This window comes from Trachinotus anak, unplaced genomic scaffold (genome assembly GCF_046630095.1).
Source record: "Trachinotus anak isolate AG129_WGS33_773 ecotype Australia unplaced genomic scaffold, CSIRO_AGI_Tana_v1 ptg000026l, whole genome shotgun sequence".
NCBI classification, from domain to species: Eukaryota; Metazoa; Chordata; class Actinopteri; order Carangiformes; family Carangidae; genus Trachinotus; species Trachinotus anak.
This window is the reverse complement of record NW_027273877.1, coordinates 9,131,152-9,150,000: the sequence shown is the minus strand read 5'-3', so window position 1 is coordinate 9,150,000 and position 18,849 is coordinate 9,131,152. Positions and strand designations below refer to the sequence as shown.

At 42.8% G+C, this 18,849-nt stretch overlaps 1 protein-coding gene across 14 annotated transcripts in view; it reads left to right on the top strand.

The window, feature by feature from the left end:
* Positions 1-18,849, top strand: part of dmd (dystrophin) — a 298,427-nt gene that overhangs the window by 240,780 nt on the left and 38,798 nt on the right. For 7 of the 14 annotated variants that reach the window (XM_071463817.1, XM_071463810.1, XM_071463814.1 and 4 more), the window contains 5 exons: positions 1,940-2,208; positions 2,889-3,035; positions 9,983-10,046; positions 10,634-10,694; positions 13,359-13,394. In XM_071463817.1, coding sequence (XP_071319918.1) covers positions 1,940-2,208; positions 2,889-3,035; positions 9,983-10,046; positions 10,634-10,694; positions 13,359-13,394 — 577 coding nt within the window. Of the gene's footprint in view, positions 1-1,939; positions 2,209-2,888; positions 3,036-6,030; positions 6,094-9,982; positions 10,047-10,633; positions 10,695-13,358; positions 13,395-16,200; positions 16,485-18,849 lie in introns of those variants that run through there. The other 7 variants (XM_071463813.1, XM_071463816.1, XM_071463811.1 and 4 more) reach the window with 3 other exon arrangements.

Below are 18,849 nucleotides of genomic sequence, written 5' to 3'. Positions count from 1 at the left end.
CTTTACATTTGAAAAGACCTTGTACCTGGCCTTACAATGCAGAAACTGTAACGTAAATACAGGGAATAACTCATTAATTAGTGACATTTTCAGCAACAGCAGCAGCATCATGATAAGCTCCAACTCTCGAAGTGCTACAAGTGAATTAAACGGCCCTGTCTCCTGCCTGGGCTTAAAGCTCCTTTTCCTTTTGTCTCTGAGTCACACGGTGAACTCTGGACCCCAGTAACAACCACACGTGCAGGTTAGCACACATTCACAGACTTCCCCGTTGCTCCGTCGGCCTCATGGCAGCAGCCCGGTTACCAGGCTTGTAGAAAACAGCTGAACTTTAACTTTGGCCCATTAAACCCATTCAGCTGCCGACTCAAACACACTCAGAGAACACAAAAAGAAAGGGTGAACTCCAGCTGCTAATCACTGCTACACCTGGGGAAACAAACACTATTTCAACTTAGAAAGTAACTCTGTCTCAGCAATTTGACCTTCAAATTGTCTGTGACATTTCGCTCGGTTTAAATTCAGCTTGCTTTCCGTAAAGAGAGCCTGTCGCTCCACAAACAGCCTGAGTGGTTTGACATATAGGTGAGATTGTCTCTCAGGGGCTGGTCTTCGCTGTCACAGCCGCTACCTGTGGTTTTGGTTGCTTTAAAAGAGATTACAGGCTCTTAAACTAAAATGAACACATCTTAAACTGCGGCTGAGAAGAGTTAGTCCTGTGCACAGGTGAAAACATGCAGCAGACAATCACAGCAGGCCTTCAAATGAATCAAACAAAGAACACGAGGAGAGGTGGAAAGATGCTGTAGTGGCTTGAAATTCACAACAATGATGCTTACATGACTTTTTTTATGAGTTTTCCAGAAGAGATGTTTGTCAGACACCCGTGAGCCGAAGTGTGACTCCAGGAGCTCATCTTCTTTTAAATGGAATTTATGTAGCGACAGTTTACTGTGCCTCCGTGCCACCAACAGGCTGTCCGTCGCATTCAATAACACTCTGAGGGAATTTCTTCAGATTTGGTACAAGCGCTCACTTGGACTCAAAGATGAAGTGATTAGATTCAGGAGGTTAAAGTTCAAAGGTCAGGGTCACTGTGACCTCTCAAAACATGTCTTTTGGCCTCTTCAATGTGATACATCTGGTACCAACATCTGTTTAGATTCATGGATGAACTGATTCGATTTTGGAGGTTAAAAGTCAAAGGTCAGCGTGACCTCACGAAACATGATTTTGTCATACACTAATTATGACACAATTTAACACAAGTGTCTAAAGGGGTAAAATGATGAAGTGACATTTTATATCCGAATAGTCAAAGGTCAACTTCCTTGTGTCATCATAACATTCTGCAAAAATAGTTTTATTATTAAATTCTGTAACTCAGGAGCAGAAGGGGAGACTGTGACCATATTTCATGTAACTTGGGTCCAGGTGGGCGGGGCTTGGAGCATGGCTGAGAGCAGTGACTGCTTTGTTGTGACATCATGAAGTTACTGAAGTCCTGACGGCTCATTTTAAGGCTCAGTTTCTGAATACTGCATTTCTCTGTGGACTGAGGCTTTGATACTTTCACAGTATTAATATAGAACCTAGACCTCTATAATCAAAAAAGACATGGACATCGCACTTTATACAATATGGGACCTTTAAATATTTTCTGACTCAACTTTTTGCTATTAGTAGTTGATGTTGATATAAATACATAAATACGCTATTTTAACTGCATACTTCAATAAAACAATGAAATCATTCAAGAGTGGAGTATCAACCAGTGGTTTCATAATCTGACCCAAATCCACAATAATTTGCACATTTTTCCCAGTATTCAAATATTAGATATAATAAATGGGAAGGATTCCATTATATGTGCTGCTCCTATTGTCATCAAATATTTGTTTTCAGGGTTTAAGGCGCTTATTTTTCCCATAACCCCCAGGTATCAGCCCAGAAGAGCGTGCCCAGAATGTGGGACGAATCCTGCGCAAGGAAGCGGATGACGTGATGACCAAGTGGGACCAGCTCAACATTGACTCAGCTGACTGGCAGAGGAGGTTGGAGCTGGCTCTGGATCGGCTGATGGAGCTCCAGGAGGCGGAGGACCTGTTGGACGGTCAGCTGAGGCAGGCGGAGATGGTGAAGGAGGCATGGGAACCTGTGGGAGACCTGCTAATCGACTCGCTACCCGAGCACATCGACAGAGTCAAGGTCAGATTGAATGATGCTCACTTTAAATTGAGCAGTATTTACCACCACTATACTTCACTGTACGTCTCATGCAGTATAACACTAAAGTAGAAGCATCAGGCTATTTCAAACCTGTTGTTTTCTTAGTTTTGTTACCTTTCCATTGACTGTGTCATTCATTCTCTCGGCCTGTCTGAGCTCTGAGGGTGATAACAAACATACAATTTCCAATCTGTCCCCAACACTTGGCCCAGCTGTTGGGTATCTATAGAACTGAAAAGTGTCCTTTTATCGCTATAAATTCCCTGTGTCGGAATTATTTCTTTCATCAGACATTTTACCTCTGTTGTGGCGTCTTCTTTTCTTGTGGGGAACACTTTGAGAACATTTCTACAACCAGGAGATATACATGTATGTCCTGGATTTGGAGGCATATGTTCAAAATGTGTTTGCATATTCACAAACTGTCCTGATGGTGTAGGGTTGTCATGTTTTACTGCTTCCTGTCCTTGTTGTCTTGTAAGCACACTCTGCACCTGCTTACTAACAACTGAGTCAGTTGTACCTGAGACAGTTACGCCTTGACTGAACCACATGATTCATCCTCCTTTTCAGGATATAGTTTGATAATTATTCTTCCGTGTTAAAAGCAGCTTTAAAGCCATAAATGTTTGATTTCTGTGTATGTGTGTGTTTTGCAGGAGTTCCAGGAAGAGATTGCTCCGATTAAAGATGATGTAACACACATGAATCATTTGGCGTCCACTTTTGGTCCACACGACATCCAGCTGTCGCCTAGCAACCTGGAACGCATCGAAGATCTCAACACACGTTGGAGACTGCTCCAGGTACAAGTTTGTGCACACATACACACACCCAATACTTCAGGTATGGAGACACAGATTATCCTGTGCAGCATAAATATATATATATATATATATATATATATATATATATATATATACTGTATCTAGACACAATCATCAAAATCAAAATCCTGTCACAGCTTTATTTCCACTTTATGGCTTCATGTTGGAATTTACTGTCTTCTAATGTTGAATGATGCTGAAAACTTGAACTATTATAATGTAATAATATAATATGTATAATATAATATACTGTTGTACCATTGTTTTGTTAATGTTCAGGAATTACAACCCCATCTTAGTTTCTGTTGCTACACCTGTCAGGCTTTCCATTTTTCTTTCTATTTCTAACTAGATTGTCAGTCGTATGAGCTGAGATGATGACTGTCAGTGGGGCATTTAATTAGCTATAACTATTAGCTATAACTGGCTAATTAACATAACTTGGTTGAAAACACAGTCTCCAGCAGAGTTTTCAATGATTCCAGCTGACACATTTTAATACAAGACTCTGGTGAGAAAGAGGAGCCTTGAAAGTGCTTGTTGGCTACAAACATGCTATTGTTGTCCGTGTCACACTCGCATCTGATGGAACAAATCTGCTCCAGTTTTGATCAATCCAGCTGTTTGTACAGGGTGACCTACACTCAATGCACAGCCTGAACGCATCCTGTGTAAACACGGTGTGAGGTGAAGTTAACAGGTCCCAGGCAAAAAGTCAGCGTCATCACAGTTGCTGCTGCATGTGCAAGACGAGGAATTAAAGAGACGCTGTTCGTATTGTAGCTAGTGAGGTAGCTGGTATTATAATTACTGTTTTGTACTAACATGACATTGTTTCGCTGCTCATCTTACATACTTGTGATTTGCTGGGGTTGCTGGAGTGTAAACTTTTCAGTTACCCTTGACTCTGATGCAGTTCTTGTCGACCAGCTTCCACACAGTGGAGAAATATTCCACAGTGTGTATGCCAATCGTAAACATCACCTGCAACCCCACAGACGAGTGCAGTACATTATTGATGTGCTTCTTGGCTTTAGAAGGAAAGCACAGTTACTTCTACCAGAGACGGTCGGGAAAGGAGATGACACACTTCGAATCATTTCCTGTAACTGTGTCACGTGGGTTTCTCCACCTCCTCCCCGAGGTCAGATATCAATATTAGCTTCTGTCACGTTCCATACCAGCTGCACAGGCCTGAATGAGCGAGCTGGTGTCGTTTTGTAATGCCCACTTAAGAGACAGGAAGTGTGTACCATTTTATACCACTGACACTGCTTATAATATATCATCTTTGTTACAGAGTATCTTTGCTACTGCAGGTGGAAAGCTAGTTAGCCGCACATGCTAACATTTTCAGAGCAGATGAACACAGTTTAATGCTCTTGTGTTTTCGGAGACTCTAAAAAATAAAATCCCGCCCTCCAAATGCAGAGCGTCAGACTCTAGAGGCAGCACAGTTTGTGCCTCTATCAGTCTCAATAAATCCAGTGGCAGCCATGCTGGAAGTCAGACAGTGATTGTTACCGAGGGTGACAGACAGAGCCAATCAGCTGCCAGAGAAACCAACTAATGCCAAGGAGTCCCAATCGGAGATGGGCCGCGGTGACACCATGGTGACAGGACCAGACGGCTAGTCTCTCTGAAGTTAGCACCTGACCAGATGCTTGTGCAAGCGCACAGACACACACACACACACACACACACACGTAGGGAGATAGAAGGATCTGATGTTTTTTTATATATATATGTATATATACACTTTTTACATAAAAAAAATAATTTAATCTTTATTGAATTTACTCTAATTAATGTATTGAATATTAATAAAAAACTGAGACTAGGGCTCATATTTATCATATGTATAAGAACTGAAGCCATAAATTCTTGGCTGTGAGCAGGAAGACACATTTATCAAACGACTTCCTCCGACTTACAGTGAGGCGTAAAAGCAGCGCTCAGGTGATCACATGATCAATAATATGTAATGTACGTGCAAATAATAAGAGAAGACATATATCCTATTCTGTATTAAACATAAGCTTCAGCTAATGTGTTATTTGTAATGGCTAGCGTTCTTCTGTGCATCTTTTTAAAATAGTCAAATTTCATAGTGAAATCAATTCAGCCGTGTTGAAGAACACCCACACAAATGTTTCTCAACAAGTTGACCTTTGAAGTCCTTACGGTACTTTTGAATTTGACTGTGCCACTTTCTGTTGCGAGCGGACCTTAAAAGACCCCCGGAGCTTTCTTAAGAGCATTTTAAACCAAATAAATAAATCAATTTTATTTTTTAGTTTGCAAGTAGAAGCAAATGTGAAGCATTTTAACTTTTATCTTCCACTTGTAGCAGCTTGATGAATAAAGGCCTTGGTAAGAGCCTGTGTGATAGGAAAGGAACCAGATTATTCTCTGTGCTCTCACTCATATGCATGAGCTCATAAAACATTTTATTAGGATTTTGTTTGGACTGAAAAGAGGATTTAACTGCCAATTTTTGAAAAGTCACTTTCCATTGCAGGTGGTTTATTGGGAGTGACATGTTTGCCCAGGAATTTTGGCATCACTGTTAATGGCAGGGTGGTAGAAGTCTGTGTGTGTGCCTCTGTCTCTGTATGTGTGTGTGTGTGTGTGTGTGTGTGTACAGCACATGGCTGCTAATGTGAGTGCAGTAATGTGTTTGTGTTTGTACGTCCATGTTTTCTGCTGCAATCGATTTGGCTTTAATTTTAGGTGAGTGCTCGTGCTTCTGTTTTTGTGTGCGTGCGTGCGTGTGTGTGTGTGTGTGTGTGTGTGCGTGCGTGCGTGCGCGGGCGCAGCACCTGCACATTCAGGTCACTTGTGTTCACAGTGTTCTTTCAGGCCTAAAAGGTTGAAACTGATTGGTCGGCGCAGGAACACAGTGCACTCTGAGTAATTGCAACAAATTCCTCCTCAACAATCCCACTCTTCTCGTTTGTACGATTCTAATTAGGTTACCATGGATACGGGGAAAAACAACTCAGGCAGAAATGGATTGGGTGAGGTGGACTCAAAGGTAATTCCATCGTTTGGTTTCATGTCACATCGAAAAAAAGGACCGGCCATCGCTGTATTATCTTCATCTTCATCTGTTCTACATCTCATACCATTAAACACACACACACACACGCACAATGTGCCATCAGTGTCCTTCTCATTTGGTTTGTGGATGAAAGCCTGGGTAGTTAATCAACCACTCAGACTGGATAATAAACCATCTCAGTCCCTCTGCTTGAAGACGTCTGTCAAAGAAAGTTCAATTATTCACTTCCTGGAACAAAAATATGTCACTAATCAGCGTCTGCCAACGCTCCCGATGCTGATGTGAGCGGCGTGTGTTGCCTGGGAACATTAGATCATTGAACACTGTGTCGAAGCATCAGTTATAGACCCGCCGTGGCTCCTCTGGGACACTCTGTTTTTGTTTGTAGAGAAACAGGATGGAGGAACCAACCGCAGACGCAGTTGAGTAATGTATTCAAATGGTTAAAGACAAAGGCTGACTGGATTGTGAGGTCGTCAGAGGTCACAATGAAGATCTATCCAAGGCGGTTCAAAAACAGGTGAACAAATCCAGTTAGGGCAGCAAGGAATACAGAGTCCAAAAACACAGCTACCAGGAGCCTGAACCTGGAGATACTGGGAATGGAAAGCACGAGGAAATGTGTGAACTGACAAAGGAGTGAGGGAAATACACTAGTGAGGGGAAGACAATAGCACGCAGGCGAAACTAATTGGGATGGGGCAAGCAACCGCAAAGGTGCCAGTGGAGAGGAAGCAAAAGAATGAAGCTGGCGTTCTCAGAGGAACAGCTGAAGGGCAGAATGTGGATGGAGCAGGAGACCTCGGGAGGACAGCCCAGGGCAGAAGAGGAGACCTCAGCCAGACTGCTGACTGGTTACCCGGAGCAGGAGTTGGCTGGATTGCCAACAGGAGATCAGAAGCCAGCTTGACGTCAGCTGGGATCCTTGATAGGAACAGGTGAGGCGTTGGCTGGGGCAGTCGACTCAGAAATGCAAGATGTCTACCAGGACCCGTGACGCTGGAACAGGCAAGGCGCTGGCAGGAGCAGTCACCTCAGGAACCACCTGGATGTCAATTGTGATGCTCAGCAGCCGAGGCGTGGGATCACTGGGCAGCTTGGGAACCTGGGGCTGAGGTAGCTGGGAAATTTTTGTCCTGCCAAGCTCCTTGACACTGGAGTCATCTCGCCTACACCGTTTACATCTATGCAGCACAGTGCAGTCCTGGCCAGGTCTACACTAAATATGTTGGACCCTATCTGATCAAAACAAATGTATTTGGATTTAATCTGACAAAATAATGAGCTGCCAGTATTCATCAGGCTTCTTTTCATGTTCTTTGGCAGATTTTTGTGCCATTTTGTGAACAATGTTTTTTTTGGATGCCATCCGTAAAGGTTGACTCTGTGCAATATCCTTTGCACTGTCTGATCAGTCATTGAAAACACCAATTTCCAAAAATAATCCTTTTGCCAAATCAAGGAACTTCTCCATCTGTTTTTCAAAGCAACTTCTGCATGGTGTAGGTTTTCAAGAATGGCCAACACTAGGTGTACTTTGAAGCTATTATTTTCAATGTAGTCTATCTAACTTGTTTGTTTTTTACTAAACATCAGCTCAAGTTCCCTTAAAAGGCAATTATTGAATTATTGTAATTGATGGTACAATTTTGATACATTTAAAGGTCCAGTATTTCACATATTTTAAAATATGTTGTGATATCCATCAGAAGATATATTTGTAGTTTTAAGAGCCTCCCAGTGTAGTTTTCTCCTCTCTCAGGCTTTTCTCTGGAGCTCTAGTAACAACAGGTCAGTGAGCCAATCAGAAGAGAGGATCTGAGTCTCTCTTCTGATTGGCTGACTGTTTTGTGATTCATTAAAAAAATATGTAGTAGATTTCAGGTAAACACTTAGAGGAACCAAATCCTTCAAGGTTGGATGGGTCCAGGTGGGCGGGGCTTGGGGCATGGCTGGGAGCGGGGACTGCTTTGTTGTGGCATCACAAAGTTACAGAAGTCCTGACGGCTCGTTTTAAGGCTCAGTTTTTTGAATACAGGCTGTGTGCATTTCTCTGTGGACTGAGCACTTTGATACTTTCACAGTATTAATATAAAACCTAGACCTGCTTTATAATAAAAAAATAAAAAACACACAATGAAATCTCACTTTATACAATATGGGACCTTTAAATGTCATCAATGTGTGGAAATATTTATTACTTGGACAGCACTTATTCTCCTTTGTTCACAGCTGGTTTCACATCTGTGAGAATCCAAGTGTTCAAAGATCAATTTCCCTGGATTGTGACTGTACAAAAGGCAGTCTTGTTCTGTGTTTGATCTTTGCGTACTTTCGAGTTAAACATTTGCATTTTGAAGAGAGGAATCCTTCCTAGAAAGTTCAGCACTTCTAAAAGAGCCAAAAAGAAAGAAGACTTTCGTGCCATTTCATGGTGCTGTAATTTAACATAAACTATAAGATATTGTAGAATCAGTACCAGTCAATGAATGAGGGGAATCTGTGAGCCAAGAGAAAAGCCTGTGTACTCCCAGCTGTGTGTACCTACATGGCCGTGCTGATTTGGCACAATTATCTCCACCCCATCCAGATAGACAGCTCATTCAAAGCTGAAGGAGACTCACAGGGGACTGCATCCTCTCTAATTCCTCCACTACAAATTCAATTATCTCCTCCATGCTTCTCTTTGTGCCTCCTCCTCTTCCAGCTCTCTCCCTCCATCTGTCCATCCTTGTGTCTACCGCTCTTACTTTTCAGTGTATATATCACTTGTCACCATTCACAGTGACAGAAATAAAAATCACTCCTCAGTGTATTCCCGTCATCATCATCATCCTATCATTTTAAAGCAGTTTATTTAAGGAAGAACTGGGGTTGAAATGTGTCTTGTGGCTCAGTGGAGTTCTCACCATAAACATTGTATATTCTCATTTCATGATGGCGTTCTTAAATATACATTAGTTTATATAAGAACTCCCTACCCTGCCCTTCAAAGCCAAAATAAAGTAAATACACATTTGGTCAAAACTGAGTTAAGACCAGAATCTGACTATTCTGGCATCTGTTTGAACATCCAGAAAATTATAATGGATAAAAGTGTCTCATTAAGGTGAAAATTTAAAATTTAGAATTAGCTGTAACCAAGTCAACATGTAGTATCAACACTCTAGACTCCAGCGACACAGCCAAAGCGCAACATCAAATGAAAGCTTGCTAGCTCAGATAGTTTTGAAGCTCAGAGTGGGCTGCTTCGCCGTTGCCATCTTTGCAGTGCGTGACTCCGCCTAAGTCCTCCATAACCAGGCTGTAAACATGTTTATTTCTGCTGGGAAGTTTTAACATGAGAGTGTATGGGAATTGACTCACTTTTGGAGCCAGCCTCTAGTGGCCATTCGAGGAATTGTACTTCTGTCTTGGCTTCATTTTTCAGCCCAGGAGGTTGCCGCTTGGAAAAAACATTCATTTCAACCTTGTAGTTGTAATTCAGGGTCCATGAAAAGAACAAGAAGAAGTGTCAACAAACCTGCTGCAAATGGCTACAAAAACCATCATAACTGGCAGATTAACATTTAAATTAAATCTAATACTAACACTGATACTTAAAAAGAGGCTGTACGTAGATTGTTTATATCTGGTCTTCACTTCAGATACTTACCGCCACACCAGTAACTCATTTTAATTTCAATATAAATATTAATAGTGGGTGACCTAGCAAAACACTTTGTTTGTGGATACTGCATTTTCATTTCGCATCATGTTGAGATAATCAAATGATAAAATCTATCTATCTATATCTATCTATCTATCTATCTATCTATCTATCTATCTATCTAAACGTGTTTCTTTCTGTCTGTCTGGTCAGATCTCCATCGAGGAACATCTGAAGCAGCTGACGGATGCTCACAGGGACTTTGTCCTTTTGCATGGTGAGTAAAAAAAGCTCACACATACAAATGTGCACACACACCTACCTGCACACGTCAGACTGTTGACGGCTGACAGGATAGTCAAGAGGTGTGCAGTGCTTCTGTGTGTGTGTGTGTGTGTGTGTGTGTGTGTGTAAGGGGGAGAGAAAGCAAAATGAGGCATCATGAGCTCACTCAATGGCGCTGAGAATAAGTGACATGTTAGTGAGAGAGACTGACACAGACTTGACTGTCAATAGGTCACTGACTAACTGGATACATGATGAGAGGGAGAGAGTTAACAAACACTGTGACTCATTTGGCTGCTCATGGAGCCTATGGTGGTGCATTGATCTGTTTGTGAAACCTGTGTTTTTTGTTTTATCATTGAATTCCAATAAGACTCCAACACTTTGCTCAGAGATTTGGAGATTTGAAGAAAACTTTTTACCACATGTGATGTTTTGGTAACTGCACACTTCCTGGATGGAGACGCTTTTGTTCGACCCGTAGGATGTTGATCCTGCAGTAAAATGTGTGTGAAAAGTTTAATGGCCTGCAGACAGTGTGAACAGTTGTTGTGACTCCTGTGTTCTTTGTCTCTGCAGGATCTGTCGATAGCCCCTTCGAGCAGGGTATCTCCCCAAACAATGTGCCCTACTACATCAAGTAAGTACTGACCTCTGAGCTGTGACCCTGCAGGTCCACCTCACTGCTATTAAGACTACATATAAATTCTGACCTGACAGATGAATACAGTTAATACTAGTTCTAGTAAAGCTGATAAATAATTGCCACAGGCTAATGGTCTGCTTAAATGTCATGAAAACTTTAAGGAACACAACTTTGCAGTTTGCTTGCGCTAACCTTTTAACAAAATAGTATGCTCTGCATTGCCACTAAAAGCAAACTAAATATCCGACCTAAGATTAAAGTGTCTTGAACTGTTTTTTTCATCATAAAGCTCATTAGGTCAGCAGACACCACCATGTAAATCCTGTAAGATTGAATGGTGGGCCCAGGTGGGCGGAGCTTGGGGCATGGCTGAGAGCAGTGACCGCTTTGTTGTGACATCACAAAGTTACAGAAGTCCTGATGGCTGGTTTTAAGGCTCAGTTTCTGAATACAGGCTGTGTGCATTTCTCTGTGGACTGAAGCTTTGATACTTTCACAGTATTAATATAGAACCTAGATCTGCTTTGTAATCAAAAAAGATGTGGAAATCTCACTTCAATCTCACTACAATATGGGACCTTTAATACCCTAAAACATGTATCTCAACACATCAGCAGGACAGCTTTACTTTTAACCGATCCTGGATCAGACCAACAGAAAAACATTTGTGGTGGTTATACAGTGTTGGTCAGTGGTATTTTATCATTTGGCTCATGAAAGAATAAGCTTGTTTTTCCTGTAGCTGGTAGCTGAGTCACAGTGGTGGTCCTTCAGAAAGGACAGACACTGTGTCAAAATCAAAATGCCTATGTGTGTTTGTCTCCGTAGTCCAGTCTGTCTTTTCTGTACTGCTGAAGATAACATGACATCTCTACAAGGCTCAAATAATGTGTTAAAACCTTTATAACAATATTTCTCTACACTGCCACCTAACACAGATGTTTTGTAAGTCAGGGGTTAGTAGGTCAAAAAAAATATTGATGTATTTACTGAGGTGTCAGGTCGCGCTGCGGTGCTCTGGTGAATGCTGGGAGATTGTTTACCTTTCATCAGCTGATAGCAGGTAGCAGAGGTAGGTAGGTAGCGTGGTAGTGAGCACAATATCTGCCTCCGCACAGCACAGCACATCTGCCTGGACGCAGAAACAGGCCTGTGACTGTTGCTGGGTTGGTACAGCAAAGGAATTTCACTCATGAGTTAAAGATGGAGATAATTAGGTAATTTGGGGATTTTTAGTGCAACGTGGAATCATTTGCCAACGAAATATCCTGAGGATGTCATCATTCATTTAAGTAGGTCAGGGGAAGGCTAAGATGAATCTAGATGGTCTTTAACCTCTTCAGCCCTGCCAGACCTGCCAGTGGCTCCAACTTTACAAAGTCCTGTTGCTCGGCTGAGCATTGTTCAGACCCATTGAATTTTGAATTTTAAATATGATGTGTAATAGTTAAAGCAAACAGATACACAGTGTCAGACAGTGTACAGGAAATAAAGGTAAACCATGTACCGTAACATTTGAAAGAAGGCATATCAACAAATAATTAAGTGTCCAGGATGTAAATTCAGCACATTTATTGAATTTCCATATATTACACATATGTACATACAAAATAAATGCACATATGTAAAAAAATATATATAAAACCTATTAGAAATAGGAACAGTTTCATATATTGACACATATGTCTACCCCATACAAATATGTATGTTTATGTATGTCGGTTTACATGGTAGACATATGTTACATAATTATATATTCATCCCAAAGTCTGTCAATATATGTTGATATTATATACAGCAGGGTCTATTGTCCACTCCCAGAATGTGAAGACAGACATGTTTAGAATTAATAAGAATTTTTATAGAATGTTTATATGTATGTTGTAAATAAATTTGCATATATAAATTAAATATATATTGCTCACATCATTGGTATATGGTATGGTATATCAGATGGACCATTAAGGACTGGTCACACCAGCATTCAACGTTTGTGCTTCACACTTTTGTAACATTTAGCAAGCTCACTTGCTCACAAGCTTGTCTGCAAGTCATCCTGAGTTGAGGAGCCGGCACGCGATACACTCCCGTTTAGTGCCACAGGCATCAGGCCAGGTGAGGCATTTTTCACAGGTATCTCAGAAAAACCTCTTTATTTAAAAATTGCGGTACAGAGAAAACGGGGGGAAAAAAGCCGGGAGCTCTGTTGTGACTGACTAGCACGAGCATGTTTCCAGGTTGCAAGCGTGTTAGCAACTGTAATACTAGGTACAGCAGTACCTAACTAGCCCTGTGAATAATCCGTGTGTCACCAAGCCACGTTTTGAAATCTGGTAGAAAAAAACAAAGACACGAGGAAGTGAGGTCCTCAGAGCCTTCTCAGTGAGTTAGCCCTCCACTTCAATGGTCAGAATAACCCAACGCTGCGATTGGTCAGCTTCACTTCCTGCTTCTGCAATTTGCGGCTTGGTGTGTTTAACCCTGAATAGATTGCATGTAACTGACACCACATGCTCGGTTGCTCTCAAGAGTTTTAAATCACCTGTGGCTTGATGTGAACTGAAAACACAGTGGAGAAAGAAACACATTACAGTGAGAGAGGAGGAGGAGGAAGGAGGGGGGGAAACAGAAGTGACAGATTCTTCTCTCCATGTGCAGAGAGAAAGCTGGACCTGACCAGTTCACCGAGACGATGTGAGTGCCAGCTGACCACACACACACACACACACACACACACACACACACACACACACACACACGCTCACGCACTCCTATCTGCACACACACATGCACACTAACATGCACATATAAACTCACTATATGGTGAAAAGTATGTGGAAATGTCATTCGTATTTGGACATTATTGTATTACTTTTACTTAAAGGGACACTTCACTGCTTTTGCATGTGAAATCTACAATATGCAAGTTGTGGAAATCGTGTTCGTGCTAAAGTAGTGAGAAGGGTAGGTTCACATATAGATTGACTGACTTTGGCCTTCTCTGATTGCTCAGAGGGGTGAGGCTTGCTCAGAAACTTGAGAAGAATTATCTCTGCACTGCTGCCAGGTTGTTCAATGAGTCAGTGAGTGACAACACATCTCCACACTAAGATATGTTTTGGAGCATCAAGAATATTAGACAAAAGAAGTTTTATATTGTCACTGTTATATTGAAAATCCTGGATGATCTTAGTTAAGTCTGAGAATAACCGTGATGTCATCTTGGCTTTGTTTTGGAAACTACAAGTTTGTAACAAACCCTGCATGACAAACTGAAGATGTTGTTTTTGAAAGACGTGGGTGTTTGCTAAGCTGAGAGGATCTAAGGAAGGACACGGTTGAGTTGCATTATGGGAAAGGTAGGATCCAACCTTTTTTAGCCTTTGACCCATACTATGGACTGAAAGCCGTGATATCTCTGCCCCTGCTGCTTTGAGTTTAACCACAATTTTTCCAATCTGTCTCTCAAGTCCCCAAACTTTACGGAAGTTCGTCAGTAAGTTCAAGGGGGAAATCCTCACTCAGACTTTAGGGGAGTGAATAAGAGAGAGGTCCTGTTCATACCTGGTATTAACGTGCTCGTTGGGTGATCCAATCACAGCTCTGTGTACGTCAGTTCACACCCAGCTTTAGACTAAAGACTGAAAACAAGCACCCTCCACAAACTATTGTCACAAAGTTTGTAACACACAATCATTGTTTGCTTCGGTGGAACCTCGGGGCCAAAACCATAAGGCAAAAGTGAGCAGTGTTTACAGGGGTATCCACATAATTTTGGCCATATACATTTCAGACTTCACACACTGCAGCAGCCAGTGTCTAAACATACAACACACCCACTCAGGCTATAGCCCACACACACTTAACACACCCACACTGTGTCACGCATACAAACACTTTCTCATACACATTCAGGGCACAGTGCGACAACATATGGTCGACCAACTGCTTCCCGTGCTCGATCACTTGTCTGCTTGTGGAGATGATTTCCTCAAATAGTTTTTTTTTTTTCTGTGTTGGCTCCATCCCACTCTGTCCTCTTCCTCATCTCAGTCTCTCTGACACACACACACACACACACACACACACACACACACACACCTGCACACACTCCGGTGTAAACGCACAATGTTGTGGGGGGATAAAATAACAGTTGAGACTTGCCTAGAAATTACAGGCTGTTTTCTCTCTGCTGGTGCAACACAGTCTATATTTCTCCAGCCTTGAACACTGATTCCCAAAGCAAAGAGACCCCCCTCCTCCACCTCCTCCTCCTCCTCCTCTTCCTCCCTTCTCTCTCTTCCTGTTTCTCTCCTGTGAGCCTTGTTAAAGGCAAGAGGTGCCTTTTTGAGTCTCCTTCACCCCCTCCTTTCCCCTTTTTTCTCCTTTCCTATCTTTCCTCCTCACTGTCCCTCTGTGTTTCGCTCCCTCCATGACATTGCATGTGGAGATCCATGTGCCTTGAAAAGCAGAGAGCCTCCCTCTCGTCAGGGAGGTGAAAAACCTCCTCGGATGGTGTCGAGGCTCCTTTGCTTTCAGATACAGCGGGATGGGGGAAGGGAGGCAGAGGCAGGGAGCCTCAGCTCCGCCTCGTCGAGCGGAGCTGCGTCAAGTTTCTCCGGGAAAGTTAAGACTAGCCCGGAAAGGTGACGAGTTTAATTTCAAAATAAAGGCATAATAATAATAATAATGTAATTTGTTGTATAGATGTTGAAGATTTGTCCTATATCCACTTATGAAGCCACCTACAGCCAGGGCCGGATCGCCTAACTTGGTGGTCCTGGTACAAAAATGAGCTGGGGGCCCTCCAGGCCCTTGATTGATTTTGATTTTGAAACTTAGAAGTACAACAACTTTGGATGGACCAAAGTGTCACCAGAGTCTTTTGAGGCTCAGGCATTTTCCCCCGCTTTGCAAGGTTGATAAGGGTTGTAGAAAATATTTCAATGGCCTGCTGTATGACGGGTATGTGTCAGTGTAATCATGGCAGCTCATACTTCACACAGCATCTTGCAAATGGCAATAATGGCTCAGTTAGTGCTCATGTATTAGCATACATTCAGGTCAAGAAGGTAACCCCTGATTTTTCAAAAAAGAAAATTAACCAGCCATGTCTGACAAATCCAGGTCATTGTAGAACATGTAATCATTGTTCTGTCAGTATTTCCTGAACCCTCAAAGACTCCTCTAACCATCTTAATGAAAAAATACTTTGTCTGCTGCATGAGAAAAAAATAAATCCACAATAAAAGTACTGATAAAGATCCCGCAGAATCTGCTGATAAACTTCAACAGGGTGAATATTTGTACCAAAAAAGTTACAAAAATTTCGACCAAGATTGTTTTAAATTGGGACTGAGATAGGAATTTAGCCACATCTTTCATATTCAATCTAATTAATAAAATCTGTCTTTCCCTTATCTTTCTCACAAATGCTTTTACTTTGAAGCAAAAAGCGGAAGTAGGTGTTCTTGTTGCATTCCGGTAGCATGACCCTCGTATCTCGCTGGGCAGTCAGCCTCTGCAACCCACCGCCGGTGCTTGCAGAGTGGAGCATACAGCGACACACACACACACACACACGCACGCACACACACATACACACACACACACACACGCGTAGGCTTCACACGGTAAGCCCTGACTCCTCTCTCCGGTGCTTGAGGACGCCCGATCAGATCGAGGAGGGGGTCGGGGTATCGCCTCGGTTTCTCCCGGGAATCGGTTCATTTCCACGGGACTAGGAGAGCTTTATCGGCCGGCGATGCGAGAGCAGCTTCGGAAGTGAGTGCTGGGATGGGGGGGGGGGGGGTGGTGGTGGTGGAGGTGGAGGTGGGGGGGGGGGACTGTTTATGGTCGTGCTAAATAATGGGGATGGTAATTGTGCTGGTCGTAATGCAGTAAACCTGTTCACACTGAAAACAGAGCGGCCGTGGGTTTTCACGGCAGTTGAGTTGTGGCAGAGATATCCCCCCCCCCCACACACACACACACACACATTCCGCAGATAACACACGTTATTTCATCTGTGGGCTACAATCTGCGCAGAAACAGGCGTGGGAATGTTTAAAAACTCGACAGGGATGCGATCAAACGGTATTTTTCCACGCAGGGAAACAGATTTCCTCACTTCTTACGCGCTGTGGACACACATCCGAAATGCATCTCGACTGAATGTCACCTGGGCTTTAGAAACACATTCCATGGCCAATTTTGAGACGTGCGATAAAATATGCAAGTGTGACTTTAAAATATATGTTTGCATCGCAGAGAGTGGGGCCACAGCAAGGGGGAAACGGAAAGAGGACGTTATTTATTTTTATTTTTTATTCTCCCACGAAAAGGCAGGAAAACGCTTGTTTGGTAGCCATTAAACCCATCAGACCCCTTTCTTCACAGCAGTTTTTGGTCGTGGTTGTTGCCGGGGAACCAGGCGAGGTGTGTGGCCAGTGAGCCCCCCCCCGGATACCCCTACCATGCATTTCCTTCCCTAAATCCTCTCTATACTGCTTCACCGCTGAGTTCCTGCTTGTTGGAATAAAAAGAGGGGCAGTGGACGCGTCCACGCCAGCTGCCTGCAAACGGGGATCCGCGCTGCCTGCCTTTATTTGCTCGTATTGTGTTTGAATTTGGCCCGACGGGGATTTTTTGTGTGTGTTTAGTGCGTGTGCGCGGTGCGTTTGCTGAGCTTTAAGGAGGAGGAGGGGGGGGGGGGGGAGAGAAAGATTCCTACCGAGCAAAGCAGGGATGCATCACTTATGTTGCATTCCTCCACAGTAGAATACGCGCACACCGAGGTGCAAACACAATCGGCCACCGTGCCAGCAAAGCAGCCCTGTTTTTGCACAGTGTGTGTGTGGTGATTTTTTGATGTGATGCCTTGGTCTATTTTCGGCAGGGAAATATTGCCAGACCAACATTTTTTTTTTTTTTTTTTTTTGCGCAAACAGCGCTCTGTGTGCTGCCCACCCTCCAGTTTTTTGGCAGTAAGGTGGGATGTGGTTGTCCTGCACTGGTGCTACATGGATCCCTGTGCACATGTGTGTGCGTGTACTTCAGGAGTTGGTGAAATGAGAGCAGAGGATGTGGGCTGGCTGGTACAGATTTTTTTTGTTTTTTTTTTGGCACCATTGTGATTGCAGGTGTGTGTGTGTGTGTGCAGCTGATGGATAAAAAGCCTTAATGCACACACACAGATGCAGCTCTGGTTGCTGGATGGTGGTGCTGACATGCTCAGGCACGACTGCTTTGGCTTGTGTGTTCGCGTCTCTGTGTTCGGTGTAGATGATTATCAACCTCAAGATCTATTGAAGCTTAATCTGCGGTTTTCTGGGGTGGATTTCTGCATTCAGAGGCAGCGATGAGAGAAAACTTTCCAACATGGGAGCCGCAGGGCTTTTCTGGTCAGGTGTCATGTTTGAATTAGTTGTGATAAATGAAACAGACTGGATAATTCCAGCAACAAGACCCTATAATTAAAATCCTTGTATCTGCATGTGAGAGCAAACCCATTGCAGTTAATGAGTAGCGTGGCTCAAAATGCCAGTCACGAGAAAGAAATGTTGAGCAGCAGCTGTCACATGTTTTAAGATGATACTTGATAATTATCGTGCTTTGTCCTCAGGGGATCATTAAAAATGAATCTTCTGTTTTTGGTCAGATGTGCAAGCAAACCAGATCCACCATCACTGCCAGAACTGTAACCCTCTGAAGGCCTCGGGTCGCCTCCACTCACACTAACACATGATCTGATTGTAGTGGTTGTGATTACGGCAATGATGGATCTGATTTCACTGCTTTTAAAATGCTTGATAAAACAGCCAATTAGCTGTTTGACAAGGGGAACAGTTGTTCCCACTGTTGCCTTTAATCACTTACATTTACCAGTAGTTTCAACCTCCTGGAGCCAGCCGTATCAAAAGATGTGTTTCTCTCTCCTTTAGTGCAATTTCACATTGATTATGACAGTGAGCAGAGGCAGTGAAAGCACAAACATCTGCCAAAGGTCATAAAGTAAAACGTGTTAGGAAGGAATTTGTTCCATTCAGCTTCAATCATCTCTTTGTTGAACGTTGAGCCACTGCAGTATGAGGATTGTATGTGTTTTGTTTTGGTTTTTTTTTTTTAACATTACATAAGGCAGTGGCAT